Source organism: Parasteatoda tepidariorum, chromosome 9 (genome assembly GCF_982258835.1).
Source record: "Parasteatoda tepidariorum strain Cologne lab strain chromosome 9, Ptep-v5.0, whole genome shotgun sequence".
Classification (NCBI taxonomy): domain Eukaryota; kingdom Metazoa; phylum Arthropoda; class Arachnida; order Araneae; family Theridiidae; genus Parasteatoda; species Parasteatoda tepidariorum.
This window is the reverse complement of record NC_141763.1, coordinates 4,736,690-4,749,591: the sequence shown is the minus strand read 5'-3', so window position 1 is coordinate 4,749,591 and position 12,902 is coordinate 4,736,690. Positions and strand designations below refer to the sequence as shown.

The following is a 12,902-nucleotide window of genomic DNA, read 5'->3' as shown; positions in this document are numbered from 1 at the left end:
TGTCGCCTAACGTTAAGGTGAAACGGCCGTAGAATAAATGACAGCCACCGCAAATCTTGACGTTTCGTTAAAAAAGAAGAAAGAAAAAAATGATTATCATCCCAACCCATAATTAATTTACACTTCATTCATTAGTACTCTATCATATCTCTTCATTTTCGGCGAAACCGAGAACTTTTTTAACGTTCCGCCTTTTTAATAGGTGGAACGCAATCTCCATTCAGCATCACTTGTGGGCGGAGTCGAAAAGAGTACCCGCCCACCGTCACGTCTCCCCCTCCCTCATTGGACGCCCAATCCGGGCAAACGACGCGCCGACTGAGAATCAGTTGTTTAAACGGAAAAGTGCGAGTGATAAGTGCTTGAGATCTGAGATCCCGTGACATCATCTTTTTCGCGATGTTTTCCGTGAAATGTGTGTTTTGACCTTATGGACCACGTTTGTTTTGGGGGGACATGATTCAAAAGAATTCGGTCATTTAAAAATGATTCCAAAGAACATTTAATTTGGTCATTTAAAAAGTGCTTTTATTCGAGAGAATCCAATGTTACTCGTGGGCACGGAAAACTCGACCCAAATGCAAGAAACGGCACTTCCTCACGGAAAAAACATCGCCGCGACCGACTTCTCGATTGCGGCGATCATGGCGAGAGGGGGGGCTGCTGCAGCTGCAAAGGACAAAATTTCAGAAGGTAAAACAATTCTTTTTTTCTTTAGTTGACATAAATTTTTTCCTTACAAGAGCATTTTTTTGTATTCCATAATACCCAACAGGCAGACCCACTAAGCTTTCTTTTTTTTGTGGCCCGCGAGCTAAAATATATTAGGTGTAATTTTTTCTGCGGACAATTTTCGTAAAAAATCTCTTTGGGAACTGTAAAATACTTTCCCGTTAATAAAAACCTAATTTCTTCGTTTCTGCGAAATTTATCATACCAACGGTGCAAATAAATTTATTTCTCAGGTTTTGCATCTAAGAAAATATTTATTCAAATACAAAAATAATCGTGTATGTTGCTCTTTTTTATTTCATTTTTTTGGGTGTTTTGTGAACATAATTTAGCGTGTGTGTATCAGACATTTTCTCGGAGAAATTCTCCGATTTAACTTTTTGAAACCACTCATTTTGGACGAAAATATTGACACACACATTTGTAAATTTTAAATTTAAAATGTAAATATCTATTCTCTGGTGGTTGCAGCAGACACACCTCAATTTTCTCATGGAACATTTTGTGTGCTACTATGCAAGTTTTAATACCAACCTTTTTAAAGCTTTATATCTTAACCATTAGACATCTGTTGCACATTAATTGTTTAATACATAGGTGCACATTAAAGTTATGGTAGCCCGAATCTTTTTAATATGCCGTTAAATATTTTTTAAAATCTACTTCTTATTTTAATTTGCAATTCAATACTTTTGTTTTGTACAACTTGGTAAAAATCTGACAGTGATATTTAATGTTCCTTCAAGCATTAAAAGAGTCCTACATAAAATTTTGATAAAATTGTGGCCCGCCATTTGATTTGTGTCTTCAATTTTTGCCCCCGCCCTCATGTCAGTTGGAAACCCCTGCCCTGATTTAAATGATCATTTTCTTATTCTCACTCTTGTTATATTAATTGTTTTGTGAATGAGTTGTTGTTGTCTGAATTGTAATATCATAACAAACATTTCCAATTGAATTGTAGTTAGGCTTAGCTTCTTCATTGTGCAACTCATGCTAAAATAGGGATTGAGCGAAACGAGTCAGGGGTCAGTTTAAAAAAAATAATAACAACCAAAAAACCAAACTAGGATCAATTTTTTAATTTTTAATATTAAGCATTACACTATACAATTCCTGCCCATATTATTCGACGCACTATAAGATTCTATGCAAAATCTTAATTATCAAGTGATACTATACATCAGTGTTTCTCAAACTTATGACTTTTGTGTACCCTTTCTAAATTTTTCGTAACGCTGTGTACCACTCATAAAAAAAAATGAATGCATTTTTTTGCTATAGAAAAATTTAACGAAAGTTAAAAATCACAAGTGGCTGTTGACGGCACTAACTATTAACTGCTAACTCTGAAAATAACTCATTGAAAAATGCGCAATCGTAAATTATCGTGGCTAGATTTGTTTTCAAATAAAATTTTACGAAATTTTCGCTTATGAACGCGTACCCCCGCTAAGCTATTCCCATACCCCTGGGGGTACGCGTACCGCACTTTGGGAATCTCTGCAGTATACAGCATTGTTGTTTTTAGGCGGCGGAAACCGGTTTGTACTTGCTTATGTTCGTGTATCAATTAGTTAGCATTGTAATGTAATACGTTAAAAAATAATACATTAATACAAATAGGAAGTATATAAAAATTCTCTTAAATAAAAACCCATTATATGTGTGCTTAAATATTAAAGTATTGCCTATAAACTCGTGCAAAACATGTAGTTATTAAAACACTACAGAGCGTCTACTCATTTGATCTCATTATTATACTATACTAATATAATGCTTGATATAATAAATATTCTATATTTATATAATGTATCGTCTCATTTAACCTATCGATGTATGAACGTAAACAAGTGCAAACCTGTCACATAAAAACAATAAAGCTGTATAGAGTATCACCTGAAAATTAAGATTTCGCATGAATCTTTTAGTGCGTCTAATAATCTAGAAAGGTAGGGGAGAGTGGGGTCAATTGTAACATTTTTTACTTAACTATTTTTAACTAACAAAAAATCCAATATATTATTAGTATTAATTGACAGACGAGTAAAGTAGACTATGCTCTACTAGAAAAAAAAACTTATTTTAAATGTTATTATATTAGTTATTAACAATTTTTGACAGTCGAGCACTTGTTACAATTGTTCCCACTTACGGGGTCAATTGTAACAGTTCATAAATTCAACTAAAACATAGTTAATTATACATATTATCATAGTTGTGATATATATTTTTATGGATCAAAATAGTAGTGATATTTTAGGAGTGAAGATAATAATGAGCAGAGACCTAAAGGGTTAAACTTTTAACTTTAAGGGGTTAAAAATTTTAATTCATGCTGTGAAAGGTGGCACATAAAATAATGCGCATGCAACATAATATAAATGATATAGGAAACTATTGGTGGTTCTTAAAGACTTAAGTAATGGTTTGTAAGCATAAGATTATTTATCTTCAGCTGTTACAATCGTCCCTTTACTTATTGTTACAATCGTCCCCAAGACGCCATTTCAGCTTCATTTGTTAAAAACAATGCTAGTTAATTAACTAAACTAATCTTTTTTTTCTGAAATGTTAATTAAGGTGTCCACTTACATATTCGGTTAATAATTTTTATTTATTTAAACAAAATTACTTTGTTGCAATATAATATTGTAATACCAAAAAAAAGAGTACTTACGTAGCGTGAAAATATCTTTTGTGATGTAACTCTTTCAAAAGTACATAAAAATGGTTGCCAGCAGGGGTGTACATGTAGATTTATTAAATACACCTTATGCTCTACCTAGGAACCAAATCTAGAACCCGACACTCGAAATTTTTGCTCTGTTACAATCGTACCCTGTTACAATTGACCCCACTCTCCCCTACTGTTATATTTTATTGAAAATCGTCTCATTTAACCCATTGAACGTATAAACAAGTGCAAATCGCCGCTTAAAAACAATAATGTTGTATCACTGGATTATTAAGACTTTACACAAAAGTTTAGATAAAAGCGTCCGATAATATGTAGGGAGTGTTATTATTAGGGAGGTATTATAGCATTGGAGAAACATACTGACATTATCAGTGTTGTTGAAGTTAACATTTGATTAGGAAATGAGTTGAATAATCAATGGATGAATTGATAAATGAATGGACTACTAATAAGAGAGGTTTTTATGGAAGTGCAACTCAGCAAGATAATTTATAAACAAAATCTAAAAAAAGTAATACCATAATAGTTACTTAAAAATTGATGAAGGTTAATTAAAAATTATTTTTAAAATATTAGAGTTATTAATATTTATTTTCGAGAGTTTTGCTTCACAAGTCCTCCCGAAATCTGAGGGGGGGGATTTAAACTATGCAAATGCAGTGAGAAACTATACAGAATGGTTAAAAAGGAAGGAAATAGTGTTACGCTTTGTTTGTATTAATATTTATTTACGGGAAATCTGCTCTTAAAGATAATTCAATCAATCAGGATTTAAGGAATAAAGTGTTTTAGGATAAATGAGTTTTACAATTGCAAGAATAATGTTCGCACCAAATGTTCGTTTTGGATAAGCGGTCAGAGCTTTCGACCGCTTTTCAGTCTCATTTTCGCTGATTTTAAGGGGCAAGAATAAGGATATTCAGTGAAAGATCGATTGATATTGCATCAACATTTCCTGACATTCCTAATTGTATTCGTAAGACCTCATTTTATTTTTCTGTTTTGAAGAGAATTTTTATGATAAAGTCAAGATGAAGAAAAAACTGGATTTTTATTCTGTTGTCCTTTTTCCTAAAACTTCGTTTCTAAGTGTTTTGAGGAACAACGACTTCACTGTGCTGTAACATTGTTTTCTTTCTAAAGCTTTTTTACATATTTTTTTTTTACATATTTTTAAAAAAAAAATAACATTGATTTTCAAAATGATGTTTGTATTAATAGTTATTTACGGGAAATCTGCCCTTAAAAATAATTCAATCAGTCAGATTTAAGGAATAAATCATTTTAGGATGAACGACATTTACAGTTGTAAGAATAATGTTCGCATAAAATAGTTTTTGAGGAAACATGAAGCGGTCAGAACTTTCGACCGAATTCGCAGATTTTGAGAGTCCAGAAAAAAAAAGGTATTCGCATAGATTAATATTGCACCAACATAAGATAAGTAAGAGCGTAAGATTTTATTCCTAAGATTTTGTTACTCGTAAAATTTTATATTTCAATTTTGAAGAGAATTCTTATGATAAAGTAAAGGGAGTTTGATTCTGTAGTCCTTTTTTCTAAAACTTCGTTTCTAAGTGTTTTGAAGAGCAACGACTTCATTTCGAAGCTGTGATGTAACATTGTTTCCTTTTTAAAACTCTTTTCCTTGCATTTTTTTTAAAAAATAATATCTTTACTTACTTTTAAAATGGTGTTAATTTCCCTAAAAGAAATTATCCAATTTAATAGCCTTCTTTCTTAGAAAATTGAATTTCTAAAAATAAATGATGGGTAAAAATCGTGAAATAAAAACCATCGCAGCAGTAAAAATTTTAAAAAGTAGAAAAAAGGAGGAGGATTGTTCAAATGGGAAATGAATACACAAGAATTGCTTCAACCACAATTCGACCAGAGATTTTCATATAAACAAGATTTAGGAAGAAGGAGGAGTACACTAGGGGAGTTCTTCAGTGGGGGAGTTCTGTGTGGGGGGTCTTTGAGACTATTTTATTTTTATCGGCATCCGTTAACATAAAAGGGATTTATAATAAAGGGTTTAATTTGATTTTAAGTTTCTATTGCATGCCAGAAATCAATTTATACGAATCTTTTAAGACTAAAATAAATAACGACTTCCCTGAATGATATTTACAGATTTGACTCATTTATTTAGAAAAGGTTTATTTGTTAAAAAAAACAAAATATTAAACTTGTCGGGGAGCTGATCGTAACTGAAATATTTTGAAGGAATAAATGCAGTAGTAAGGTGAGAATTTTCAAACCGGGTGGTCTATAATGTTTAGTCATTTTACTTTTAAAAAAAAGTAGGCACATCGAGTAAGTGGCAAAATAATAACTAAGCAAAGAAAGAAAGTCGTAGCCAGATGTTAGCCATTTTTAACAGTTTCTCCACACTGTTAAAATTTTCATTCTAAAATTATGGTAAAATAACTGGTAGCTTACCGATTAACCGTAAAGCTTACGGTAGAGAACATATTTTTCCTTTATGGTTTCGAAACCCTTTACAAAAAGTATGGTTACAAAACCATGAATACAAAGCCATACGGTTTTTTAACCATTTGCAACTTGCATTTTTCAAAAACGTAAAAGAAATTAATTAGTTTATTAATTAATTATTAAATTAATTGTTAGAGGGCCGGACACTGGGAATTCTTCTTGTATTGAAGGGAATGGAGGAAATAGTGGGGTGTTAACACTCGAACTCCAGTTCTGCCGGTCATGAGACTGACAGATAAGTCCTATGTTATGTACACATTTGGAAAGGACTAAGTAGCTTCATTAGGTCATTCTAGTGGGTGCGATAAAATTCTGGGTTGTTTAACCCTATTACGTGAAAGCAGTTAATAAACAGTTTTTTCCCAAATTTAACAGTTTGATTACCCTTTTATTTATGGTTATTTGACTGTTTTGATTAAATATGGTAAAATAACCATACCACAAATTGTTCTTTAACCATTTTTTCCGAGAAATATCTACATACTATCTAATATATACCACTCGGGATAATTTTTGACAAGGATTCTAAATATGATGCAGAAACTCTCTGACATACATTTTGGAATCGATTTTAATGATCATTTTTTAAAAAAGAAATTATTTACTTCATTAAACCGTGTAATGAACGATTAAAACACTTTGATAGTATCATTCAATTGTTTTTTTTTTTATTGAAAAATACACTTTTTTTCAAAGGGACAAAATTCAATGAATGATATCAAGTATTTTTTTCTTTCCATGTCGTTTTGAAACAAAGGACTGCAAATGTTTTGCAATTTTCTTCCCATACAGAATGTTGTTGAGGTTTAGTTGTTGAGAAAGTTGATTCTCCAATTCTACATAACGCGTGTGTTAACATGAAGAAAAAATATTTGTCTTCTCAAATTTTTATATTTATTTTATTATTATTATTGCTATTTGTTAGAAGAACTCTTTCAAAAATAACTTTAGACTGTGTAGCAGTTAAACCTTCAAAATATCAACACAAAATAAAGAGCCAATTTATTGATTTAAAACAGTCCAACGCAATCTTACAACACAAGATGAAAGAAAGGCATATTTCATTTAAAATGTTTATTTATAGTTTCATTAACTGAAAAAGAAATTGCTTAATTTAAGCATTTTTAATATCCGCATTTAAAAAAGGATTTTTACATTCATGTTGAAAACGATCATAAATATATTTTTTGCTCTTCTTTTTTTATGTGTGGGAGCCAAAAACTCACCTTCCTGTTTTAATCTATTCACGAAACATTAATTCGTTTAGAACAGTGGGTACCAACTGCAACCGCATACGGCCCGCGAAGCCTTTTTTTTTGTGGCCCGCAAACTGGAATATATTAGTTGTCGTTTTTTTTTTTCTTTGCGGATAATTTCCTTAAAAATCAATCTAGGTTTAAAATACTCTTCTTTCGCTTAAAACCTATTTTCTTCGTTTCTGTGAAATTTAACATACCAACGGTGCAAAAAAATTTATTTCACAGGATTTGCACCCAAGAAAATATTCATTCAAATACAATAATAATCGTGCATTGCTCTTTTTTATTTCGCTTTTTTTTTTCTTTTTTTTTTTTTGTATTTTGTGAATAACTGTCAGCATGTGCGTATCAGAAATTTTCTCGAAAATGTTTTTTTCCCATTTAGCTTTTTGAAACCACTCATTTTGTGTGAAATTATTTACATTTGTAAATTTCCAAACGCATAAAAGAGGGAATGAGTATCATGTTTTTTTTCTTTTAAATTCCTTGAATTGAATATCGCATGAGCAGAAAAGAAGAAAAAAAAAAAAACATGTATTTCAGATGATTACGAATTTTTTTTTTGTTGTTGCTATAATTCCTAATAATTTGAAAAAAATGTTAATTCATCACAGAATTAAATTTAAAAGAAAAAAAATTCTTGTCACTAAGTTTCTAAATAAGAGAAGATTCAAAATTATACGCAACAAGCAATATTTGTAATGCTTGTTATTTTGCTTTTTAATATTAAAAAAACTTTGATAAAAACCTGACAGTAATATTTAACGTTCCTTCAAACTTTAAAGAGTCCTATATAAAATTTTTATAAAGTTGTGGCCGGCATTTGACTGGTGTTTTTAATTGCGGCCCCCCGGCCTCATGTAAGTTGGAAATCCCTGTTTTAGATTATCTATTTTGAAACGTCTAGCTGAGACAAGTATTTTTTGTTTGCTTGATGTCTGAAGGCCCATAAAAACTAAAATTTATCTTTCTTATCATGAAACTCATGTTCCAACTCAAACAGAACTTTACGATAGTGAAAAAACAAATAATAGTTTCAACTTAAATATATTTTTAAAAAAAATCATGTCGAAAAAATCAGCTAAAAATGACCAGCTAATGTTTTTAGAAAAGAGCCCCTTTTGTCCGCCACTATAAAATTTAAAATGTAAAGAATAAATTAATTTTCTTTATCTTATCATAATTTAGTTTGCATTTTAATACTTATTAAAAAGAAGAAGAAAAATTCACTTTTGTGTACTTTAAAAATAGTAATGTAGGTAAAGCGAAGCATTTCCAGCTCTTATTTAGAAGCATTTCTCCCTCTTATTTAGAACATTTAGAAGCATTTCTTCCTCACATTTCTCAAGTAAATTAACGAAAGAATTTTAATTTTGTCACCTCTAAAACAAAAATAATTTTCGTGTGGGTAAGGCGTCTTCGGTAGTTATTTTTTTTTCTTTTTTTTTCTTTACCCGAAAGTAGTGCAGTTCACGTTATTCGTTTTTGGTTCGATATAATTAAAACTATTCCATCTTTTTTAACATACTTGAATGGTTTATTTTATTATTTTCTTCCTTTTAGTTAGCTTATTCATAAGCCAGGAAGTAATTGAAATTTCGATGGGAGAGATACATTTTGTTTGCGATATTTCGGAAACAATTGCGTCTCGTGCTTTCGCGAGGTAAAGGGCTCTATTTGGGAATGTGAGCACTCTAGCAAGTCAGAAAGGGGTGAGCATAACGATATTGAAGGATGAAATGGTGTAATAACATCTATTTGAAATAGTAAGGGAACGATTGAAATGTTGTGCTGTAGGAGATTCGGGAGATGTCTTTAGTTGGAAGTATGATTATCGATCGGTATGGAGCTCAGCCCCCCCCCCCTCTTTCATAAACACGAAACGAGTCAATAAAAACTCTGGAGATGTCATTTTATAGATGGACCTTACTTGGATGGTATCAAACATTTAGATGCTTGATTCCAAAACATGTTTGTTTGATAAAACAAACAAAACCCTTTTTCACCCTTTCTCAATATTTTCCTTTTTCTTTTTTTTTTTTTTTGTACAACAACACTGAATTTGAAATGACAAACTTGACTTAATTATTTTAGGGGGTACATAAAGCCACAAGTTTGGCCTTCCATCCCTGCCCCTTCCCTATCACTCCACCAGCTGGACTATAATTCTTTACTTTATTATCATTTGTTAGTTTCGGGCATTTTTTCCGTTTGCTCTGTAAAAACTGTATATTTATATATATATATATATATATATATATATATATATATATATATATATATATATATATATATATATATATATATATATATATATATATATATATATATATATATATATATATATATATTTGGCGCCTTAAACTAGTCATTTTTATTATAGATAAATCATATTTAACACTAGATTGCCTAAGGAGGTCATTTTAACTGCTTTTAATTTCAATTAGATAGACAATGATGTATATAACGACACAATTTCTTAGAATTTTGTACAACATATAATATTTTTTTAATGTTAATATTTACTAATAACTTGTTATATAACTGTAAATAATATAAAAAGCATTAAAAATTAGTTTTAAGCAAATTTCGTTACACATTATTTACTCTTTTGCAATCCACTCACTTTGACTGCTTTTGGGCAATATAGGTTGTATATACAAAGTTTCAGTCCTTCTAGTGTTAAATTTTTTTTTTTAATCAAAACATTCAATGATTCAAATCAGTGAGTGATTCAAATTAGTATTGATTTCATTCGAATCAGTGATTCAAATCACCAAAGTGAACTGATTCGATTGATTCGAATCACTTAGGTTGCCCAACTCTGGGATATCATGCCGAAAAGGTATATGCACAGTGAGTAAACTAAATAACAAATACCTCTTAGGACTAGTTCTAACTGACAGGGGGCGCTTTGGTCGACGGTTGGGGCAATAAAGCTAAATTTTTTTATAATTGCACATTTTACTTTCAATTGTTTTTAATTCAAATTAAGCGTAATATTTGTAATCAAGTATTTCAATAACAATAATAGTTGTTATCATTCATACTTTCACATGTGTTTAAAAATTATTTACGTTATCAGAATGCTCGCTTTTGCTTTGAATATTTATATTTTCCGCAGACATAAAAGCCTCGTTTTGATTTTGGCGACAATAGTCTGTCCTTTTGGTGCTGGTTACAATTTTTAAAATCGCGCCAAGCTCGACTAAGATACTACCGAGAATAACTCCGTACGATTGGAATTATAATAAAAATGAACACTAAATAATTAACTTTTCAGCTAAATATTTAAATGTGTTGTAAATTTTAATAAATAAGATATGCATTCCAACGGTTGCTTTTTTTTTAAGCACTGCACACTGAAATATAAGAACGAAAACATAATTTTTTCCCCACTGAAAATACTAATTTACCTTTAATCTGAACTGACAAGTAAAAATTTCTAAAATATGCATAAAAAAGCACAACGTTATTTTGTAAGCCTTTGTGTTGATATAGCTGTACAAAATGGAAACGGAAATTTTATTTCGTTTCGAAGCACAGTAATGCCTATAATTATTATTGAGATCAGTATTTTATACTTTACAATAATCATCGCTAAAATTTTGATGACAGCTTTGTTTTTGCAGACATTTTGGAAAGAAAATTTAACATATGTACCACAGGAAAGTAAAAAATAAGTAAAACAATGAAGCTGTATAGTATATACTGATAATTAAGATTTTACGTAGAATCTTATAGTGCGTCTGATAATTTGGCCAGGCAGAAATATGTATGGTCGAAGCAATAATTAAAAGTTTTCAAAGAATAAAGGTTGAATTTAACGTTCCTCTGCTTCGATAGATTCGTCGTTTGTTGAAACCTGCCGGGTCGTTCGTCATTAAATCAAACGCGTCTGGTTGAACCAGGAATGGGGTGAAATCTCTTACAACGGGTCAGTTTTATCTTTGTAAAATCGGTGTCTCTATTGGTGTTTGCTTTCGCGTGTTTTTCGGTGAAACGTTTATTTTTTTATTTTTTTTTTAACAACGTGTCCAAAGAAAAAGTAAAAATCTTGCTGATACTACAGTCCGTGGCCAAATTACTGAACGCACTGTAAGATTCTATGTAAAATCTCAACTATCAGGTGATACTATACAGCTTTATTGTTCTTACGCTGCCGAAACTAGTTTGCACTTGTTTATGTTCGTGTATTAATGTGTTAACATTGTAATGCAATACGTAAAAAATAAATACAAATGGGAAGAACATAAAAAATCTTCTCTGTAAAAACTCAATACATTTATGTTTAAATATAAGAGTATTGCCTATAAACTCGAGCAAAACATGCAATTATTAAAACACTACAGTTCCACTAATCATTTAGTTTAATTATTATAGTAGACTAATGTAATACCTGATATAGTAAGTATGATATATTTATATAATACATCGTCTCATGTATTCAATCATTGCATTAATATTATACATCGTCTCATTTGATACACGAACGTCAACAAGGTCTCCTATAAACAATAACGCTGTATAGCATCCCCTGATAATTAAGTTTTTACATGGAGTTTTACATCGAATGATTTGTCCCAGGTACTGTATTTTTAGGTGTGTGCACACATAGGGAAATGAAACATATTCAACGCGTCTGGATATTAATTATCGATTGCAGAGGGTCCATGTCAAAGAGTTCGTGGATTCGATCCCCGCCGGCCGAAGACTCCCCATGTTGTAAAATGGTGATGGGTGCACGTTAAATCTGTCGAATCGCAAAGTTCTCCATGTTCCCATAACAAATCAATACCTCTGGTGGTACTGATCCAGGAGTTTCCTTGTCTTCTGGATTGGTTCAAAATGACAAGGTTACTGAGTTGAACATTAGTAGTCTTTAAACCCAAAATTGGGTCGAATGTTCAATGGCGGATATAAAAATAATCTTCGATTATCTAATATAAAATCTGATTACAATTTAAATAATTTCCCAATAGAGTTAATAACCAAATAACTTCAGAATACCTTTCAAAGCTTAATTCAAATATTAAGAATTTTAATGTAAACAAGGATACTACTTTCCGTCAAAGAAACCTTTTGCGAGTTTTGTTTAAATGGGATTAACCAACATTACACAATTGAATGTATTTGTCATTCAGATTTTCATTCGAGTTTTACTGATAATAACTATAACACATATTGTTAAGGGTAAAATGAATATTGTTATGTTTAATTTGTACTTTCTAAGGGAGTTAAATTCAGACCTATTTTTTTTCTCCTTCCAATTCCTACTATTAGTTCACACCACACAGCTTTTTTCTTAATTGATTATTAAAATCGATCGATCCATTATTAAGGAGATTTAAAAAATAGATTGAATATTTCTTACAAATATAAATTGAAATTTTCTTTTATGGAAAGAAATTTGGGATGGAATGGAAAGTTTTTATTGTTATTTATTTAATATGTTTTTACTCTGCCTGTTTTTATCGAGAAGTCATGTTTATCATTTCTCAGGAATATTTCGAATAAAATATTGACTTTTATAAAAAATCAATAATTTTAAGCTTTGTTTTAAAAAATAAGTCGTTCAAGGGAGTAGACTTTTGGATCAAATAAGCGCAGTTTTGTCGTGATATGGAATAGTGAAAAAGTTGCTACCCATTTTTTGATTAATTTCCAAATTCTTATTTAGGAGCAGTGTTGCGTTAAAATTGGTTAAACAT

The 12,902-nt window shown here is 30.6% G+C and overlaps 1 protein-coding gene across 1 annotated transcript in view; it reads left to right on the top strand.

The window, feature by feature from the left end:
* Positions 1 to 300: 300 nt before the first annotated feature.
* LOC107456274 (uncharacterized) overlaps positions 301 to 12,902 on the top strand; it is a 69,549-nt gene continuing 56,947 nt past the window's right edge. The window contains exon 1 of the mRNA XM_043053805.3: positions 301 to 693. Within this exon, the coding sequence (XP_042909739.1) occupies positions 546 to 693 (148 nt within the window). The 5' untranslated portion in view covers positions 301 to 545. The remainder of the gene's footprint in view (positions 694 to 12,902) is intronic.